This window comes from Phyllostomus discolor, chromosome 9 (genome assembly GCF_004126475.2).
Source record: "Phyllostomus discolor isolate MPI-MPIP mPhyDis1 chromosome 9, mPhyDis1.pri.v3, whole genome shotgun sequence".
NCBI lineage: Eukaryota > Metazoa > Chordata > Mammalia > Chiroptera > Phyllostomidae > Phyllostomus > Phyllostomus discolor.
Window position 1 is genome coordinate 75,109,522 of NC_040911.2, and position 22,298 is coordinate 75,131,819.

The 22,298-nt window shown below is 45.8% G+C and overlaps 1 protein-coding gene across 1 annotated transcript in view; it reads left to right on the forward strand.

Annotated features, from left to right (window-relative positions):
• The first annotated feature begins 10,737 nt into the window (after nt 1-10,737).
• The window catches only part of JAG1 (jagged canonical Notch ligand 1), a 35,498-nt gene continuing 23,937 nt past the window's right edge, over nt 10,738-22,298 (forward strand). The window contains 4 exon segments of the mRNA XM_028523713.2: nt 10,738-10,910; nt 10,913-10,953; nt 11,377-11,682; nt 19,981-20,032. Of these exon segments, the coding sequence (XP_028379514.1) occupies nt 10,874-10,910; nt 10,913-10,953; nt 11,377-11,682; nt 19,981-20,032 (436 nt within the window). The 5' untranslated portion in view covers nt 10,738-10,873.

The following is a 22,298-nucleotide window of genomic DNA, read 5'->3' on the forward strand; positions in this document are numbered from 1 at the left end:
CATCACATCTATACATGTACATGAAATCTCAATTGAAAAAGAAAGAAAGAGAAGAAAGGAAAGAAGAGAAGGAGGGAGAAAAAAGGGGTGGATGCAGGGAGGGAGGGAGGGAAGAAGAGGAATCCACTGTGTCACTGACCTGGGAAAATCACAACCATGTCAACTAGAAGATTAGTGAACTCAGGAAAACTGGGCTGATCTTTGGACAGGGTGATTTGTGAATGTCTTTTGAACAAGAACAATTAAATTGTTAGGAGTTTAATCTATAATCATTTCCTACACATGAGAATTTATTCAGTGACTCAAATAGTTGCCGAACAACTCTTCAAAAAAAAAAGCCACTGCACTAGATATTTAGGGATCATCTTTGGATTAAGCAAAACTATCATCAGAAAAATATATACTTGGTTCAATTTTATCTTTCCTTCATTACTTCTGTCACCACCCCTGTCCTCACTCTCACCTAGCTTTCTTTGAGCAGTTCTTCAGTGTCCTGCCCTTGGTTTAAGTATGCATCATTCTAAGAAACAATTGCATTTCTCAGCATTCCATACTGTGAGACCTATGCCGCCCCAATGTTAATAATTACATACCCACACATATGTGAATGTCTTTCATTATGAAATGCCAGGAAAAGCCTTCCTTTATCTGAGAAACTAGCTTGTTGTCTCTGCATGAGTTAAGTTAATCTTGAGGCTAACTGTGTTTTCTTGGTCATTCTGGTTGTCTGTGAGCCTAGCATACAATTTTCAATTCACCTAATTATGTTTGATCTGCCTGTTTCCATGTATTATTGTTCCTTCCTAATTTTGGTTTTCTACATTTAACTCTATTTTCATTAGTCCTGATATTTATTTACTTGTCTATTTCATTGGAAGTTGCCTGTTTTTGTTGTTGTTGTTTTTAAATATACTGGTTTATAAATATATGCTTGGGTAAATAACTGTGAGAATTCCAGTTATAATACTGAACTTGTGATTGGATGACCCAAATGTAGTCTTGACTAACCAATACTTAATGGTACAGCATGGCATCATTCAGTGGAAGCACATTTAATAATATCTGCCTAACTGTAAATTTTCTGTATTCAATGTGGGTTAGATCTTAATGTGCATACAAATCACTTGGGGATCTTGCAGTCTCTGATTTAAAAGGGGCAAGGGGTGATTTGAGAGTTTGAATTTCTATTGAGCTTCCAGGTGATGCCTGGTCTTCACCTGAATGCTGCTGGTCTTCACATTGCATTCAGAATAGCTGGAGATAGAGTTTATACAACCAGCCAAGCTACAATGACCAGCACTGCAGCATTTAGAGCTGACTTATTTGCTACAACCATTTGGTAAATACGCAAGTGATTGGTCCTTGAAAAATCAGTTCAGAAAGCAGATGGGTCTATGCCTTCTCATCCCTGCATGCCAGGCTCTGCTAATCCTGTCAGTAGCATCAACATCATGTTTGCCTAAAATTGAGGGAGGGGAGGAACAGGGAGTGGTTTAATGGGTACAGAGTCTCAGTTTAGAAAGATAAAGTTCTGGAGATTGGTTTCACAACAAAATGAATGCACTTAACTCTATTGAACTGTACACTTAAAAAATGGTTGATGGCTGGGTCAAGACTAAGGCATAAGTAAACATGACTCACTATTCACTCATACAACCACAGCAAAAATTACACTAAACTATAAAATAACCATTACCCAGAATTGTTAGAAAATCGAGCTGTACAGAAGTCCGACAATCAAGGAATTCAAGAAGTCACATTTATTCAGATAGTAGTAGGGGCAAAGATGAGGAACAGACCACTCCCACACCCATGTGCGGTGGATAAAACTCAAGAGAGATATCCTGGGAGCAAGGGATCCCATTGTCATACCAGACTACCCAGCTCAGGGTTCCAGTGCTAGAAAGATAAGTCCTTATAACCTCTGGCTATAAAAAACAGAGCAGTTGGGATAGTGGAAGAAACTGTGGGTTTATTAGGCAATTTATCTTAAAGGGCCCATACCGGAGTTAGGACTTATAAGGACTCCCTCCCTCTGGGCTCTAGCACCAGGGCAGCAGCTTAAAAGGCACCAGAAGCATACAGAGAGAAATTGAAGTATCTGGCATCAGGTCAAGGGCTAGAAGTGTGCTTCCTCTCAAACAAAACTCCAGAGGCCAGGCAGTGGCCATTATCCCTTTTCTGAGCCCTTCTGGACATGAACCACAGAGCGACTACACCATTTCTGAGACTCCACCAGCTTAGTTCAAGGGGTTGCCCGCCCTGGCAATTACCTAAGGCGCCACTCCATACAGCTTCATGGGTGCACTTTCCTACATTAGGCCATGCTACTAAAATGGGGAATCAAGGCAGCTCTACTTAATACATAGAAACAAACACAGGGAGGCTGCCAAAATGAGGAGACAAAGCAATATGGCCCAGATGAAAGAACAGAACAAAACTCCAGGAAAAGAACTAAACCAAGTGAAGATAAGCAATGCAGCAGATGCAAAGTTCAAACACTGGTTATTAGGATGCTCAAAGAACTCATTAGGTACTTCAATAGCATAAAAAGGACCCAGGCAGAAATGAAAGTTACAGTAAGTGAAATAAAGAAAAATTTCAGGAACTAACAGTACAGTGGATGAAGCCAAGAATCAATCAATGATTTGGAACATAAGGAAGAAAAAAAATTCAATCAGAACAGCAATAAGAAAAAGAATCCAAAAAAAAAAACAATGTTAGGCTAAGGAGCCTCTGGGAGAACTTGAAACATACCAACATTGTAATCATAGGAGAGCTGGAAGGAGAAGAGGAAGGGCAAGAAATTGAAAACTTATTTGAAAGAAATAATGATAGAAAACTTCCCTAATTTGGTGAAGGAAATAGACATACAAGTCCAGAAGCACAGAGATTCCCAAATTCTTAAAAGCAGCGAGAAAAGCAGATGGTTACCTACAACAGAATTCCCATAAGACTGTTAGATGATTTTTTTAAAAGAAACTTTGCAGGCTAGAAAGGGCTGGCAAAAACTATTCAAAGTGATGAAAGCAAGGACCTACAACCTAAATTGCTCTATCTAGCAAGCTATCATTTAGAAAGGAAGAACAGATTAAATGCTTCCCATACAATGTGAAGTTAAAGGAGTTCATCATCACCAAGCCATTATTACATGAAATCTTAAAGGGACTTACTTAAGAAAAAGAAGATCAAAACTATGAACATTTTGTTCATAGAAAATGGAAACAAATTCACAACTATTAACCATTGAATCTATAAACCAAACTAAGCAAACAAACTGAACAGAAACAGAATCACATATATCGAAATCATTTGGATGGTTACTAGCTGGGAGGGGGACAGGGGAGAATGGGGAAAAAGGTGCAGGGTTTAGGACTACAGATTGGTAGGTACAGAATAGGCAGGGGGATGTTAAGAACAGTAAGGAAATGAAGAAGCCAAAGAACTTATATGCATTACACATGGACACGAAGTGGGGGGGGGGGGTCAGAGGGAATGGGAAGTACTGTGTGGAGTGGAGCAAAGAAGGAAAAATTGGGACAACTGTAATAGCATAATCAATGAAATATATTTTAAAAATGGTTGATGACAAATTTTGCATTGTGTATATTTAAATTACCACAATTTTTTAAAAAATCATTCTCAGAGCTGATCAAATTTCTCAGCTGTGTGAAGGCTATACTGCAGAATTGCTGGGGCTGTATTTTCCTTAATTGCTAACCCCTTAGATTTCAGTAATGTTGCCTCACACTGTGTCCCTAGAGTGTTAGACTGGTGACACTACTGTTCTCATCACTACATTGCTACTTTAAGGCTTCATTAGCTACATGTTGCCTCACACTGTGTCCCTAGAGTGTTAGACTGTGACACTACTGTTCTTCATAGCTACATTGCACTATTAAGGCAATTACACATATGATCTATTAAACATTCCACCTCTTCTTCACAGGAATTACTGCCAAACTATCATAAAATAATGTAATTGACTTCTCTAGTTTTCACCTGTCTTTGAAAAAAATAACACTTCCATGGAGCAGTAACCATCTTTCAGAAATTAAATTTTCTCTTTAACAGTCATTCTAAGTTTTGCATGCCTTAGTTTTATTTCCAAAGGGAAACTTTGGGAATCATTTCTGAATAATACTTATGAAAATCTGTGATCAGTAAACTTATGTTATGACTATGTTGTATAATATCTAAGGATCTAGAAATTTACAGATAGCACTTGTGCCATTATCTCTGTGCACAAGTTAATGTTTCTTTAGCCATCCTTGAGCACTCTTGGCATAAAGACAATAATAAAAAAAAACTATTTACCTTCCAAATGAAAAATTGAGCATTGCAATCATCCACTTTTTATGTTCTAAATAACTTCAAATTTTGAGAAAGCCATCAGTAAAGAAATCATTGGCTTGAGAACAGAAGTGTCAAACAGACACAGGCTTGTAATTTATTGAGAACCATTAATTGAAACATGAAATCCTGGGACGTAAAGTCCTGTGGCTTTTGTGCCATTGGCAGGTGTAATCACCTTTCTTTGACTCTCACACTATGTTCCGAAATAAGTGTGAGTATTTTCTCAGATAACTGAATATATTTAGCTCTCCTTTTCACAAGTTCCAACAACTACTTTGATTTTTTTTTAAGATCGGAGGCAGATTTTGGTTGGCACAAGTTTAGAAAGCCGAGTGCAAATGAGAAGAAAAGGTGCTCATGGAGTAAATCATATTGTGACAATTTCTGTGGGGGCCTAAAAAAATAATCCTTTTCCTCCACTTTCTAAATTCTTCTGGCTGGGCTAATCAAATTAACAGTGAGAAATTAACAGGAGAAAATAAAAATTTCAATACATGTGTATGGGGAATTCACACAGCAGGAAAATTCCATAGACAATGAGGCAGCACTGGGTATACATGACACTTGGAACAAAGAGAAAAAGTTGGGGTAGGGGAATGGGGCTTAGATTTCAGAAGTCAGAATAAGCAATTTACAGGTGGTTGAGGAAGAGCAGAAAGCACACGGCAGGTAAATTTTTGCTAGGCAACCCAGAAACAAAGGGACACCGGGTAAGGGGTGAGCTAGTAAACATGCTTGGAGTCATCCTAATTCTAGGGTGAAAATGCTTCAAGTAATTATGCCAAGGTTCCCTTCCTGAAACAGGTTTTTAAAGCTCGGAATCTCTTTAAGAAAAGGGGCAAGTAAAAAACCACCACCACCACCACAACAAACAAACAAACAAAAAACCCCACAAAAAAAAAACCCAAAATAAGGCTTCCTGAGTTTGTTTGGCTTTAATTGATTTCAGTTTGAAATAATCTGCATGTCAGGGTGGCACATTCCAGAGACACAGGCCCCCAGTTCTCCCTGCTTCTGGATGGGTAATTTCCAGAGCTTCTTAGGGGACAGAAATGTTTGTGAGAGTTCAGTCATACTTTGCAGTTATAGAAAATTGTTAGTTACATTGAGATCAGTCACCTATACAAATGAACCAATTTGGTTTTTAAAATGCTGTTCTAGAATATCTGTGACTCAAGTCATTTAGGTGTCATTCTCAGATTGGACAGCCCTCTACATTATCACCAAGAGGAAAGTGAGTGAATCATTTACAGTTGTGTTGAGAATGCCAATTTAACAGCAATTTACAGCCAGGATTTTTAATTTCAAAGAAGACACTCACCTGTAAGAAAAGAATACATTTTATAAATGGCTGGAACTTTTTCTTCCCAGCCCCAATAAACTATGAAAGTTCATAAAGAATCTTAGGGTTTAATTCAAGGAGTGAAATGAGGGAATTAATCCCAAGGTTCCTGAATTTTGCATCTTGGGTTTTATGTGACTTTCTCTGATTGGCTTGTTAAAGGCAACGTGAACACATAATTCTGTTTGTCTTGCTAGGTTTCCAAGTAATCACTATGAGATAGGATTGAGGCAGGACAGGCAAAATTACAAATGTCTGAGCTCAAAGCAAAACCAAAACAATGTTTAAAATGAAGCTCATACAAAATTTACTGTTGATAATGCAAGAAACTTACGGTTCTGGTTTCAAAAGAAAGTTAATTAGAATCTCTTGTGTATGTAAAATGAAGTTTTGAAAAAAATGGTAGGATCTATTCAATTTATGTTTGAAAGTATAACTTGTGGCCTGGTTATGGTTGCTGTGGGAACTATAACTTAATTCTGCTTTTTTTCATGTCTAATTTTGTCTAATTTGTTGCCCATAGGTTGTCTTTTTGTCTCTTTTTCTTGATAACTTGTGATGGAGTAGGAAAATAATCCACAGAGGTGGATGTGTTTCCTTGGGGAGCTGGCTGGGCAGAGTTACCAGGGCTGGCATTTTCTGCTATGATAATGTGGTGAAACAAGAGAAGAGCTTGTGGGACATAACAGTATCCTTTGGTTCTTCTGGAAAACAACAGAAAGATATCACATCTGCTTTTCTGTAGAATAGGGCTCATGAACTTGCCTTAACTTTTCTGCAATATTCAAACAAAGAAAAGGAAGATATCAAAGGATGTTTTACATGTCCCTTAATATTTGGACCTTCCTCTTTTATTTATTGGAAAGAAGAAAGGAACGAGGAAGAAATGAATGAGGGAAAGGAACCATATTTCTTTTGTTCATTACTACAATGTGAACTGTCATTGTTCCAAACATGCCCTCCAGTCTGTAGTGCTGAAGTCCCAAATTTTGAGCTGTCCACCATATTCTTTGCATCCTACACAATACCTGGTACATCAATAACTATTTTTCTTAGCATTTTTAGTGGAACATTTGAAACAGAGAAATTTGAAAGAATTTTATGTGAATACCAGCATGCCCACCACCTGGATCCAATCTTGAGCACTTACTTTGCTTCAGTATCTATTTATCCATCCAGACATCCTCTATCCATCCATTAATCCCTCTAATTACATATTTACAAGTTGCAAATATTTTTTCACTTCCCTATGTACTTCAGCACTTTCCCCAGACAGTGTGGTTCAGCTTGTTGCATGTTGTCCTGCAAACTGAAAAGTTACCAGTTCAATTCCTGGTCAAGGTACATACATGCCTGGGTTTCAGGTTTGGTCCCCCATGGCACATATGGAAGGCTGATGTTTCTCTTTCACATCAATGTTTCTTGCCCTCTCATTTCCCTTCCCTTCCTCTTTCTAAAATCAAAAATAAAATATTAAAAAAAAATACTTAAGCACTCATATAATTAACTCGTTTAATATTACATTTTCTCCTTTGAACATATAACAAAATACAACTTAAGTGTACCATTTAATAAATTTTGACAAATGCATGCATACACCTGTGTAACCCAAAGCCTTATCAAGATAGAGTATTACCCCTCCCCCAGAAGTGGCCTAAAGCCCATTCCCAGCTATCTCCACTCCCCTATCTCCCCAAGCGATCAGTTTTAATTTTTATTTACTGTAAATTAGTTTTGCCTGTTCGAGAACTCCAAATAAATGGATTTTTACAGTATGTAGTCATTGTGTTTAGCTTCTGTCACTCAGTATACTTTTTGAGATCATCCATATTGCTTAATGTAACATAGTCCTCAATAATGATTTGCTGATTTTTATCAGTGTTGATTAACCAGGGGTTTATTTTAGGTTGACTAAATGTACTTAAATACAATTACAAGAGTTTGAATGTCTCTTAAGCCTTTGGAGGGGTTCAGCACTGCTGTTTTGTTAATGATTCAATAAAGGAAAGGCACGTTTTTCAGGAAAAGAAAAATGAGGCATCATCTTTTTAAAGTTAAAGAGGATACCCAAGGATGGTTATGGTTTGAACACATAACAGGCCAGAAGTGACTGTATCTTCTAGTCACAGGTATGGTGTGATGGTACAATGTGGTGTTTTTCACAGGAATGATTTTTGGAATGTTCACTTACTCCAGGCTATACCCAAAGGCAGGATGTGACCTGGCCAAATCTGCGTGAGTTCTTTCCACAGTAGTTCCCCATTCTCTAGGGAGGGAGGCTGAGAACTGGCTGTGGGGAAGTGGAGCTTCCACTTGATGTCTGTTGCGGTAAATGTGACTGGCTTTTTGGGGGAGTACCAATTAATTGGAAGAGTCCCAACTGAAAATTTTCAAAAGAATCCCCTCAAGCTCATAAGTGTCTTCTCTAAAAGTGGGTTCCCAAGCTCAGGGAGAATGACGGACACTGTGCTTTATGACATGAGAATTTTATTAAGGATTTGATATTTCTGTTAGGGTTAATCAGGTAGTTTTAACCCCTGGGAAATCTATGTTCCCTTTCCTACTAGTCAAGGGGGCTAAATTCACCTGTAGCTTGGAGCTGAACCTCCCACCACTCACCACTCCCACCCTGCCTGTTTACACACAGCCCAAATTACAACCGGGAGGCACCTGCGTCTCAAGTAGCCCTCTCCTGTTAAGCCAGGTGGCTGGATCTAAACTCTTCAATGAAAGGCCTGGCTCCACAGCCTCCTTCCTGAGAGGTGTGAAGGGGTCTGGGGTTGGGAGTGGGGGAGGGGATGGTCCGGCGGGCCACGAGGTATAGAATTAGAACAGGTTCAGGCAACAGGAACTCCAAAGTTCGCATTTTAAGACTTCAACCGCCTTCATAAATTGTGCTTTTTCCAGCACGAGCACTTTGCTTTTAAGCCATCACTCAACAGCCCAATTGGGAAATCTAGGGGTAGAGGTAAGAAGGGGCAGACAGGAGGTGGGGAACATTAGTTTATGGAAACTAGTAAGAAAAGCCTGTATAGGAATCCAGTTGACCACTGGATGCCTTTTAGGATAACTAGGGGAAGCAAGGACTGGAGCACATTAAGACAAAATGTCCAGGTTGCTACTACCTATGCCAGTTGCACACTTGTCTGCTGTTACATATGGCCCTTTGAAAATATGAATTATCTCACCAGTGAGCACTAGATGAGACACATTACCCTTAAGAAGGTGCCTTTCTTAGATGCACTTCTTGGGTTGATGAAATGCCAAGATTCCTAAGACTTGGTGGCTTTGAACAAATGTAGAGAGGTCAGTTAGCTGCCTTATTTCCCTGCATGAAACGTAGCACTGAATATACTGTCCATATTCAGCCACCCATTAAGTGTAGTCAGTAAATGACCACAAATGACCCATCCTTTTATGCTCTCATCTCAAAATGTTGGAAACTATTTTCCCTTGACCCACTGCAGCACATCATGTCCCAAAGCTCGAGTCAGGAGCTGGTCCCTAAATAGTCACGCTTTTCTGCAGGACATACCCAATACAAAGGCCAAAACTTTGTCCATCCTTAAAGAGGTTGCCTCAAACGCGGCAGTAGGTTCTCTAGAAGAGGGGTTGAGAAGCTTCGGCCGGCCCGCAGGTGTTTGACCTTGTTTATGACCGTTGGTTCACCTCTAAGTGGAAAATAGAATTCGTTTCCACTACCACCCCAGAAGCCAAGTTTGGCTGCAGAACGATGGCGATGAGATGGTCCCTTCCAGACTCATCTATTGCCACCCAGAAAGCTGCTCGGAGGCCGCCTACAGGTGTAATCCCGGCACTGCGGCCGGGGTAAGGGGCTGGGAGAGTGTGAATCCAAGCCCACCCGCATCATTGCCTGCCCTTTCGAAAGCTCGAGCAGGGACCCAGCGTGCCCCGCCCCCACCCCGGTTTCCCCTTGCCTCTGTCCTGGCGTGGTTTGGGAAGGAAGCTATGAGCCCTGCCAGGCTACACAGACTTGGATTTGGGAGGAGGTGGGGCGCAGCCGAAGCTTTCCCTCGAATCTGCCGCAAGCCTGGCTCCGGGAAAGTTTTTCAAAGTTCCCAGCAGCGCCTGCCCAGGTCGCCTCCGCCGGTCGAGCAGACGGCGGCGAGCGCGCCAGCCTCGCCGCCGCCTCTGCGGATACCGCCGCCAGCAGCGCGCTTTGGGCGGCTCGCTCGCGGGAAGCGGGCCCGGCTCCCAGCGGGCAAGCCCTCCTCCTGGGGTGAAAGCCGCAGCTGACGCAGGCAGCTCGGAAGGCGGAAGCTGCCCCGCTCCGACCGCTCACTCAGCGCGGCATCGCCTACACCTGGGACCCCCGACGAGCCGGCAGAGGCGTCCGGCGCGAAGCACTAAAGAGGGGCGGTCGGTGCGCAGGGCCCCGGGGCGTCCCTTTGCAAGGGGCACTCCTAAGTTGCTGCTCACGCCCTCCGCCCGTTCCTGTCTAACCCACAGCTCCCGAGGGCGGGAGTCTGCCTTGGGCCCCCGGACGTCGACGCAGTCCTACGTATCCCGAACCCCCCAGCCTCTTCCAAGTTCCTCCCAGTACTCCCCCTACCCATCAACCCAGAGGGGAAGGGGAGTGTCTCTGGTGGACACGCCCCTCATGAATATTAATAGATGCGCATGCGCCTGCCGGTCGCGCTGGGTAAAGGTGGCCAGCCGGGGCTGCGGCTCCCAGACGGGCTCTCCGAGTCCCTCTCTGAGAGCCGGGTGGGCACGCGTCATTGTGTTACCTGCGGCCGGCCCGCGAGCTGTGCTTGGGTTGTTTTTTTTTTCCTCCCCTTTCTCCCTTCTTTCTGTGCAGCTGATCTGAAAGAGAATAAAAGGCCGCGCATAATCATAATAATAAGAAGGGGAGCGCGAGAGAAGGAAAGAAAGCCGGGAGGTGGAAAAGGAGGGGGAGTGCCTCAAAGAAGCGATCAGAATAATAAAAGGAGGCCGGGCTCTTTGCCTTCTGGAACCCGCCGCTCTTGAAAGGGCTTTTGAAAAGTGGTGTTGTTTTCCAGTCGTGCATGCTCCAATCGGCGGAGTATATTAGAGCCGGGACGCGGCGGCTGCAAGGGCAGCGGCGACGGCAGCACCGGCGGCAGCACCGGCAAAACACCAGCGCGAACAGCGGCGGCGGCGTCCCGAGTGCCCGCGGCGCGCGGCGCAGCGATGCGGTCCCGACGGACGTACGGCCGGCCCGGGCGCCCCTGAGCCTCCTACTCGCCCTGCTCTGCGCCCTGCGAGCCAAGGTAGGAGCCCGCCGGGCCTCACTTTTATGGCCCGCCCTCTCTTTTCCCTCGCGACGCCCAGGATGCCTGCGGTTGAGCGTCGCGAACGGGGTCAGGAGTCCTCGGTTGCCCGCCTCCCGGCCGGGCCTCTGTGCTGGGGCTGCACCTGGGCTGCGGGAGCTCCCAGCTTCCTAAATGTACCCCCAGGCTGGGCAAGAGGCGCGTTCGCTCCTCTCTTGCAACTCCGGGGCAGTCGTCGGGTTTATCTCGCATTCGTATTTTTTTTTCCTTGCTCGGGAATCATGTTGAGTCTTTGCGCTCAGTTTTGTGAAATTATTTCCACTCGGCACCGAGGGCTCGTCGGTGCGGGAGGGAGGGAGTCGGCACTTCCACCCTCGAAGAAAACAACTTTCCCCCGTGCTGACCTCCCTTCTTCGCCGGCAGGTGTGCGGAGCCTCTGGTCAGTTCGAGTTGGAGATCCTGTCCATGCAGAACGTGAACGGGGAGTTGCAGAACGGGAATTGCTGTGGCGGCGCCCGGAACCCGGGAGACCGCAAGTGTACCCGTGACGAGTGTGACACGTACTTCAAAGTGTGCCTCAAGGAGTACCAGTCCCGCGTCACGGCCGGGGGGCCCTGCAGCTTCGGCTCGGGGTCCACTCCTGTCATCGGTGGCAACACCTTCAACCTCAAGACCAGTCGCGGCAATGAACGCAACCGTATCGTTCTGCCTTTCAGTTTCGCCTGGCCGGTGAGTGACGGACGCAGGCAGGGAGGCCGCGCCGAGGTTCGCACCCGCGCCTACCGAGCCCTTTCTCTTGAGAGAGGGATATAAAGGGCCTTGGCTTAATGCGGCGCTGAAGACTTTTTTTTTTTAAGGGTGGGGGGCTAGGGAGCAATATTCGGCAGGCCCCATCCCCGCTGCTTTTTGCCCAGCTCACAAAAACGGGGCACCAGAGATTTGGGGGCAAACTCAAGGAAAACGGGCTTAACTTTGCAAATTGAAGGTTCGGGAGTTACCCCCCACCCTCCCACCGGAGGTTATTGTAGATGATCTTTGCTTAACCAATTAAACACTGTGGAAGGCGACTCGGCTCAATTTTGGCCTTCGAAGGCCGTCCAAATTGGCACACTCCCCTTTCCCGTGAACGGCCGGGAGGGCGGGTGTGTCCTTCCTGGAGGGTGTGGAGGGAACCCGTTTCCCGCTGCTCCCCAGGAGATTTTGGTGCGTGCGGGGGCGCTCTCCGGGCTGGGAGAAAGGGCCAGGGGGTGGGAGCAGCCACTGGAGGTAGGGTGCTTGGGGAGGGTCTCTGGGCCTTTGCCCGAGTTGCCTCCGCCCCCTGCCGGCCCTTTCCTGCCCTCGCCCCCGCTGGATGTAACCTGTGGCCTAACTTCCAGTGTTTCTCGGGCTCTGGAACAGCTGTGTTTTGCAAACTTCCTCGGGAAGGGCCGGGGGGTATGCCCTTGTCCAGCGGGCAAGGTCCCCACAAGCCTTCAAGAGTGCCAGGGCCTGGAAGGGGCAGCCTGCTAGACGCAGTGTTTGTGGGTGCAAATACATGGATCCCAGTTTGAGAGCCGCCCGAGGCCTAGTCCCCCTCTGGCCGACCCCACAGCAAGGCCCTTGCAACATCCCGAAATGGGTGGAAGGAAGATGAGTGAGATTGCAGAAGGGGAGGAAAGGGGAAAATGTTGGTGCCCTCTGTCCTGTTCCTCCTGTCGGGGAGGCGTGACTCATTGCCAGGACCTCAGCTTGGCCCAGCCAGTGTTGGGAGGGTGGGTGGAGAAAGGGGGAGCTCTGTGCCTCAGGGAATACTCTCCACCACGTGCTCTGATGGGGTGCACTCTGCTGCCTCCTATCCGCGGGCGGGTGCTGTGATTCCCAACTCTCAGGAGGAGAGGGTAAAACGTCTGCCCTGGTGTGTGTGAGCTTGGGGTGTCTCTCACGTTTACAGGAGCTGACTTTAGAAAGTGCCATCTCCCCCTGGGGAAGATAAGACAGTTATCAGAAACATGCCCTTAAAAGGGGTTTATAAAACCCTGTGATATGTGGATTTCTCTGAGAATGAAGGGCTGCTTCAGTTTCAGGATTTCATTTTTATAAAGCAAGTTTATCTTGTTTGTTAATCCCCTATTAGGGAGAACTTTAAGCTAAAGAGGTTAGCCACATTTTTAATCTGGCTGGGCCCAAGTTTACTGTGAATACTGACTGCCCTTGAACATGTGTTTGGAGTTTCAGGAAGGGGCCTGCAGGTGGTTCCACCCTCTAAGAATCAGTCCCCAGCCCCTGGGTTTTCACAAGACCATAAAAGGAATCTTATTAGTGATGTGGAAAAGCTGCAGGCCTGGCTGAGGTTCATTTTAGAGAGTAGGGTCAGAGGATGGATGGAAACAGGGAGCCTTGCTCCCCAGGCTGGCTGGGGAAAGTGACCTAGAAAAGGTGTGTCTGTCTCCTTCTGACACCTGGCAGAGAGTCCTGAATGGGGAAGAAGCAGAAGTAGCATGTGAGGGCAGAGAGATGATTGATTTGCTCGTGCTCTTCTGTGGTTCCAGGCCCACAGGTCACTAACCATGAAATGGACTTTCTAGAATGAAATGAGGGGTGCCCCTCGGGCTACACTGCGCGTGTGGTTCTTTTGAAGTTAGGCCAAATGTATCTATCACTCATAAACAAGTCTCCACCCTGCTGCCCCCAAAAAACCTGCTGTGAAATATAAGCCTTACTTCCCAAGAGTAATCGGAGTTCAGGTGTGTTGTTTTAGTTTATTTTTCTGAGTGTGGTTGGAGAAACACCACAGTCTGTAACTTTCAGGAATGATTTCCAGGCTGAAGTGAAAAGCACTCAGGTAGCCAAATGAGCATGGAAGTAAATAAGCTCACACCTTCATTCAGTTTGGTGATTAAATGTTAATAAGCATATCTAACTGACTTCCTTGAATAGCTAATGACTGAACTTAGCATAGAATTCAAGATGTAAAGGATATATGGCTTAAAACAAATCGAACCTTGAACTTCCAGCCCTCTGAGTTCCCAACTCCCCGTTATGGGTGTTCCCAAATTTGCTGACAGTGGAAGAGCTGTGGTTGAGAGGCATGGTCAGAGTTCATTTTAGAAGGTCATGCTACTCATGTCTTTTGTTTGGGATGGTGACCCCAATTAAACAACTGCTCCTGTCTGTAGAGGAAGAGGAGGAAGCTTTTCGGTCAGATATGAAATATAATCCACATCCCCATGTTCGTGTAGGAAGCACTGTAGAGGTGGGACTGCTCGCTGGGTACTATCAGATTATATCCCACTTGGTGTCCACTGCCCCAACCCCAGTCTTGTAGTAGTTTTCATTGGTGGCTTGTAATCCTCATACCAATGCTGGTTGGGGCTTGACTCAAAGCAACTAGCCTGATTTATAATCCTCCAATTGGGGACCTGGTGATAACATAACATAGTGAGAGATAATTGGCTTTAATGAGAATAATTTGGGAATAATCATTTAGAAATAACTGAAATGAGTGAGTTGTCCCTCCCAAACTTAGTTTTAAATCTTAGTAGTACCTGCTTATTAAAAACACATTACCAGTGTAATTTAGTAACTACTGAGACCCCAAAAGCTTTGTAGGAACTCAAACCCCTGTTTGTGGTAGTGACACACTGCTGGCTCTTGATTGAAATAATAAATCTAGAGATACTTTGGGGGAAGCAATTGAGGTATCTGGTCCTCTCAGCCTACATTTAAGTGCCACTGACATTGATGAAAGGCTTGCTGAGATCAACTTAATTTTTAAGGACAATCCAGTGAAGTGTGATTCTTACATGTTAGGTGCCAGCTTAAGGCCTGAATGAGCATCTGCCAAGGGTTTGGTAAATTGAATGCCATAGGTTAATCAGAATATAATTGACAGCCCTTGCCTTTATGCCTTCTGTGTTTATAGTCTTCATAATGTGGTTGTGGACATGGGGAGGGTCAGAGGAAAGGGGTCCCATTTGAGCTGGCTGATTTCTGCAGCCAGTGTGCGTAGTCTGTGTAGTTAGGACGCACACAAACAGTGCACATGTGTGCATGTACTCAGCAGGGGACTTTCTGTCTGTGTGTGGAGAAACACCCTTTGCCTTAAGACACCCATCACAGGAAAGTGATGAAATGACGTCTGCATTTTGCAAAACTGGGCGTGGGAACACAGAGCTGTGGCCCACTTTGCACCGAGTGTCTGCAGCATGGTGCTCCCAATGGAATTCTGATTCTATGCGGTACTTGGCTTCTAATAGCTTTTCTCTTTCAGGTGTAACCTTCTCTGTGTTTTCTTCCTCCTTGTTGTCTTGTTTCTTAGCAACTTAATCAAATCAAAACCTCCAGTACTTACGAGTTTGCAACCCACCACTCCCCACCCATAATTACCCATAATTCTACAGGGACTTCAGACATTTTTAGAGAACTGTGAAGCTTTTTGGCAAAAGGACTTTTGGGGAGTGGGATGGGTAAGGAGGAGACTCAGCAACCACACAGAGGGGTGTAGCCTTCTAGAAAACTGGTTATCCAAATTACTGCCTAAAAGTAGTTACAACGTAAGAACGGTAATCAATCTTGGAGTATATGCAATTAGCATGGTCATCCATAAAGGCAAATATTTCTGAGACTTCCCTCTTGCTGAACTTCAGAAGCACGTTCCTGACCCCTCCCTACCCCCTGCAGCAACCCCGAGGTTAGGTTCTGAGAAACTAAGAAAAGTGACCCTTGACTCCAGCTTTTCTAGACATTTAAAAAAATTAGAAAAATAACTTAAACTATTTTTCAACTTTAGGAAGATGTATTAGGATGCATGAAAAATGATGATTCTTATGTTTTCTAGAATACTAGCAGGGCTGAGGTGTAGGGATCTGGGTTCAGAAATGTGCTGCCTTTATCTTGGCTCTTGGGGCAGCGTAGCCCTGTTGTGACTTCCTTGCTAGTTTCTGATCACTCGTGGACTACCCTGTGGCCCTTGTTTTATGTGTCAGTGACATTTGTCACTAGTACAGTGCATGTACAGGGAAGAAATTCCACAACATGGCTCCCAGTGGTTAAAAATGATATGTAAATAGTCAAACATTCAGAGCCCTTTACCAGATCAGCCCAGTTTTTATGCACTTTTGGTAAATAAGTAGAAAGGCTTCTTGTTCAGGCTTGCTCGGTGTGAACCAGTGGTTGTGCTTGGCTGGCTTCTCGGTATTCTATCTATTAACCTCGCCACCCTTTTGTAACTGGTGCATTTAATTATCAGTGGGATGCTTTTCAAACAGGTAAGGGGTAATGATGGGAAAGGGGTGGGGGCATCTCATTGAGTCTCAAATCTGGATATGAGTTCAGGGACCCACTTGGTGGGTCTTGAGGTGGGCTTTCATGAAAGAATCACCCTTTGTAACCAGATCAGACTTTATTGAAATGTCAAGCCCTGCAGACTAAATGGCTTTCTAATGACTAAACTCTTTTAGATTAGGTGCTGTGGGGTAGTCATCCTTTCTCCATACCTTCTCACCTAGCCAGAATCCTGTGGTACGTGAATTGTTTGTGTGAGTGTATTGTGTGCTCACACATGGAATCTCTGACGCCTTTATTGTAATGTTTGTGACTGGAAATATTTTATACTCTGGCCACCCAGACACAGACAATAGTGTGGCCGAACTGACTGAAATGAGGATTATGGAGAATAATGTGGCCTCTCCAAAAATAAAGCTAATACAGGGCCAGCACAGGAAGTGACAGTTGAGTCAGCAGAGTACAACGGCCCCAGACAACCCGGGGCAGTGCCTCTGTACAATGGCCCGTGGGCACATGGGGCATTCCAGGGTGTGAGTTCCTCAGGCCCGCCTGTCACAGTGGCCTGGGGTTTTGGACGGCTGCACACGTGCAGTTTGGATGGCGGTTTTGTTTGTTGTCCGTCAGCTTGGCAGGAGAGGAGGCAGCCGCTTCTTAGGGCTTGGTTTGGCTGCCACTGTTGCCAGGAAAAAAAGGAAGCTCCCAGCTGCCAACACAATTACCTTTGTTTCTTACATCCCCCTTCTTAATGTGGCAATTAAGTGCTTACCACTCTGCCCAGTGCCAAGGTAACCACTGTGGAGTGGGATGGGCACAGCACACAGCCCTCCCGCAGCCTCATGCTGAGGGCAGGAAGGAGGTGCTTGGAGGGGACCTGGTGGCCCTGGGATGCCTTTGGGTTTGGATGCCAGGAACCTCCTAGGTAAAATTCCACGGAAGTGCTGCTCCCCAGAGGTCATGTCTGAAAGCTGACCAGTCCTCCTTCCTGCTGCATGGGAATGAGAACCTGAGAACCTACCAGTGTGTTGCCAGATTTCCTTGGGCCTGGAGCTGGGAAGGGACAGAAATGATTCACTCTGCAAACCCAGACTGAAGGTCTGTTAGCAACCCATTTGCTCCTGAGGCTTTGCCCCAGGCCATTCTCCTGGGCAAATTTAAGAGCGGGGGGGGGGGGGGGGATAAAAATCAAGTGTCCTTTATAAGAGTCTTAGATTTATAGTATGAAACCAAGAAAAATCCAGGTATTTTCTTTTCTTCTTTTTTTTTTTTTTTGTATGAACTCATTAAGTTTGAACACTCAGTGGTCTTCTGGCTGGGACTTTTTTTCCAAGCCTTGGAGAGCCTGGTGCCTCTTGCTCAGGGTCAGATTTGCAGTGGCTAATTGGGTGCTATGTTATCCTAGCAGATTGTTGATTTCAGCTGGTACCCTGCTTTGATGGCATAAGGTGGTGCATAGTCTCGGTCTCAGACAGAGTCAATGTATATTCTGGGATGTACAGAGGTCAAGCGTGGGCCTGGGAAAAACTAAAGCTCCCTAGCAACTAATAATCATTGTCAAATTATCTTGATTGTTGATCTCTAGTGTGGGGATGGAGTGGGTGGTAAGAGTTGCCTCATAATAGGGGCCTTGCAGGAATCCTTTCTCTGATGGCTGGCAGGAGGGATCCTCCTGGTCCAGGAGGTGAATCCTAGGACCATAATCCCTTCCCTGAAACAAGGGAAAAGAAGAAGGTCCCAGGGCACTTTAGTTTATTTTTTGGCAAGGCTTGTTGCCAACGCTGCAGTCCGCAGCCCTCACCTCACATTCGTCTCTGAGAAGACAGTTTATGGAAAATCAGGGTGTGCACCATCCAGAGCTCTGCAACTCTCTTCCTCCCAGTGGGACAGTATTGGTTAGCAGCTTCTGAAGTCTTTCCAGTTCTGGCAGGGATGAGCCTGGTAGACAGCTTGGTCTTCCAAGTTCTTGTGCAAGACTGAAGGATGTCTTCTCCCTTGAGCACGAAGCAGATTTAACACAGTTGCACCAGCTCAGTCCCAGGATGCCCTTCCCTTTCCATGGAGTTTGTGGGTATTATGTGTTTAGCGCTGTGTGAGTCTGTCATACTCTGGGTATCAGTGCATCTAATCAGAGGATTAATTACAACAATACGTGGAAGTGAGGAACGTGGGTCTCAACGTGACCAGCAAATGAAGGGCTTAATTATACAGAATCAGTCCCACATCTGGCCTCATTTTGACTCTGCTTGCCTCAAATCAATAGAGAAATATAATTTCTTGCTCTGCTCAGGGAAGAGTCCGGTAATTTGTAGGAAGTCCTAGGAAACTGAGAGGCTGTAGGTAAGGTGTAACTTTCACTTATAAAATATTAACGACAACAACAATGAGTCTGGACCTATGGCCACTAACAGGAGAGGGCTGGGCATGTGCCCTGGCTTGCCCAGTTTTGCTTGCTTTTTCTGAGTATTTTCCCACAGTTTATCAGTGAACGAAATGGAATCCTGCTCTGCTTTGAGTATGAAACATATTTCGGCTGAATTCCAGGCAGAGTCTATCACAAGATATTTTTATATTCTGAGACAGCCTGCTGTGAACAGTAAGCTAGCTTGCTTTGAGTTATGAATGAAGCTCTTTTTTCCCCCTCCATTTTTTGCCTTTACCTTGCTCGGTGCCTTTTCTTGGTGAGTGTGTTTCTGGTGACATGGCATTATTTGATCAATATACGCCCATTTCTGATGCATTGGCACCTGCCAGTGTGCGACAGTGCAGGGGCACATAAAAGGACACATGTGCCTTTTCTCCCCACCCCTTGCAGATATATTTCTCCAGCGCCAAGACAACAGAGAGAAAGTTTATTTAAACCCTGGTGTTTTGTGAGACTGACCTCATCCTAAATTACAAACAAAGATTTGAGTAAAAGTGGGAGAGTTTGCTAATGGCTTGGATTTTGGGGGGGAGGAGGGATTCTGAGATAAGCCTAGAAGATAAAAGGTGCCTTCAGTATAATAGCTGGCACCTTGCCAGTGTCCGGGGACCTTGTTTTGTTAGGGAACTCTGATTATTCCTGGAATGTTAGACCGCATTGACAGATAAGTTCATCAATAAATATACCCTTAGATATGTGGTTATTTCTCCCTTTCTTCCCCAGGGCCTGCCGCCCCAGGCACCCCAAGTTAGGTTGCTGCCTTTGTCTTGGGAGCCTCTGTACCTACCCCCTCTTGCTTCCTAGAGTCACCTGATACTTGTGGGAGCCGAGATGGTCTCACACAGACAGGGCTTTCAAAGGGGTTCTGAAAAGGAAAAGGGGGCCTCCCTGGGGACTGCCCCACCAGGGCCCAAAGTGTAACCTTAGCAATACCCGGCCCTCTTGGATGGGTCCCCCTCCCCTGGTAGAAAGACCTGGTTTGGTTAGCTTAGAATAAATTCTTTGTGTGTTTTTTCTCATGCACCAGAATAAGGGTCTGGAAAGTTTTGGAAAACTGTATGCTAAATGCTCACCTATAGGAAGGTGGCATTTCCAATGAGGACTTTGAGCTGCCTGTATGATGACCACTTTGGGCCCCCCGCCAGATGAGAGAAGTCAACCTGCCAGATGTGGGGTGGGTACTGCAGTGGGGAGGGGAGTTTGGTAACTTCAGTTCAACAGCAAACAGTCTTCATTTGGCTCTATGGTTTTGTTTGGTGGGGTATGCGGGGAGGCCAAGAAAGTAGGACATTGAGAGCTGACCCCTATTTCTTCTGATGACTGTGTCATTTGTCTATTTGCAGAGGTCCTACACTTTGCTTGTGGAGGCATGGGATTCCAGTAACGACACTGTCCGTAAGTATCACAGCAAAGGGCTTGTTTCCAAGTGCATGCTTCTGGAAGTGCAGTGCTTGGCATACAGTACCTGTCAGAGCTGGACCTGACAGGGTGCCTGACAGGTCTTCTGGGTGTCCTGGGGAACTTTTACCACCCCCCGCCCCTGCTCTCCAGGGCAAATCTCTCAGTGGAGTCTTTTCTATAACTTCCCCTAGACTTGCTTAGACTATTAAGTGGCCAGGACAGATTCCCGGTTAACTCAGTCCCTGAATATGGGACATAGATTATCTTTGGAATAAAGATCTTAATGGTTTTACAACTTTAAAACCTTGTAGACTGCTGAAGGATCAAAGTAGTGACTTCTTAGAAGTCCATTTAAACTTTAAGTGAGCATTTAATCTCTCATCTGAAAGATAAAGCTGGCAAAGGTGGCACTGGGCTCTAAAGACCGACCTTGAATTTCACTTGGTGGGCAGGTGAGCTTCCAGCCGGTCAGGGTTTCCCACACTGCACACGACAGACCTTTCATTGAAGCGGAATTCCAGAGCCTCCCAGCCATTACGCTTGCCTTGTCCCTTTCTGAAAGATGACTCTGTTTTTAGTGCAGGTTGCTTTACAAAGTAGCTAAGGTTGGGTTTTGGTGGGGAAGCCATGGAGGGTGTCTATGGAAATGGCAGCAGTCTGGCTTATAAGGTAATCTTTGCTCTTTATGATAACTTTAAAAAGTCTGTTCCTCCTCACTCGCCCAAACTGAGTTCCCTTTTTGTCAGCAGGATCTGGGTAGTTGTCATTGGAAAACTTGATTCACACTGAAATCTGAGTCTGCTCAGGAGGAAGGGTTGATCCAACTTTTTGTCTTTGCCCTCCATTCTCTGTCTCATCCCTTTTGTTTCTCTGCCTCCCTGACCTTTTCTTTGTGGTGTTACTGCTAATGACATTTCCCCCTTTTGCTCACCTTGCCTTTCTTTTTTACTGGCCCAGTAAGGGCTTGGTATATGTTAAGTGAGCTGCTTCTGGGCTGTCTGAGGGGCACCCCTGTCCCACTGAGGTGTGGCAGGAAGGAGGGGTGTGGGACCAGCCTTGGTTGTGGCTGATGCCAGTCAGGGTCATGGACACGTGTTTGCTCCCTCCCTGCCTCGCCACAGACGTTGGGATTGTGTGAGTGTTATGTCACTATGACCTGCTCACAATGGTAACTAAGCATTGAGGTGATGTGGGGTGGAAAGAGAAATACGTTCTTCATAAACTCTGGAGAACTCCATTTTAGATGTCAAAATGATCTGGAGTGAACGTCCTCGATGTGGATCCTAGCTAATAGTAAGGACTGGATGAGGACACCTGTTAGGGCCTGCAAGGGACTCATGGGACTCATGGGCCTGCACCTCGCAGGTTCAGTAGCTGTTTCCTGGGAAGCTGGAGCATGTGTGGAACTCCCTGCTGTTGTATACATTTTGGGGTAGCCCCATTTTGGAGCTCTGGGGCATAGCTCATCTGTTGCTGGGGGTAGAACCAGCTCTCTGGAAGGGCACAAGGAGGACTTGAGGTTAGGGGTAGGGCTTTGTGACCTCTGCTCTGGAAGAGAGGGGGTGCCACACAGTTACAGAAGGTCTGCAGGTCATTAAAGCTCACTTGTGAACCCAGTGGGGAAAGTGAGGGTTTGCTGGGAGTGCCTTATCTGCTTGTTTATTTATCTACTCTTTTGGCATTTCCAAGTTACTGAATTCAGCACATTGAAAACCAAATTTGACATCTCTCTCCAAAGCAGGTCCTGCCTAGGGCCCTTTATGGATGACTGGTATCGGCATTTGAACATGAGCACTGAAAGCCAAAAATCTGGAGAGCATCCTATGTACTTCTCCCTCTCCCTCCCTCTCTCTCTCTCTCTCTCTTTCTCTCTCTCTCTCTCTCTCTCTCTCTCTCTCTCTCTCAGCATCCTTATTTCATTCATCACCAAGTTCTGGAAATCTCTCCAAGGCAGCAATAGGATCCTGCTGCCTCCAACCATCCCCTGCTGCTGCACTGGTCCAAGTCACCATCAGCTCACACCTGAACTGGAACAGTAGTAGCTGAATTAGTCCACCCAAATCTACGCTGGTCTGCTTCCAGTGCCTTCTCTGTTCTCCAGCCGTCTTGGTCTTTTCGGAGTATAGTGTTTTGTTGCCTTTGCTAAGAGCTTCCTGTTGCTCTTGGGACAGGTCTCTGGCCCGTAAGGCCTTGCAGAGCCCAGCCTTGTCTCCCTGCCAGCTCCATCTTTATATGCCACATTGTCGCCCATTGTATTTGT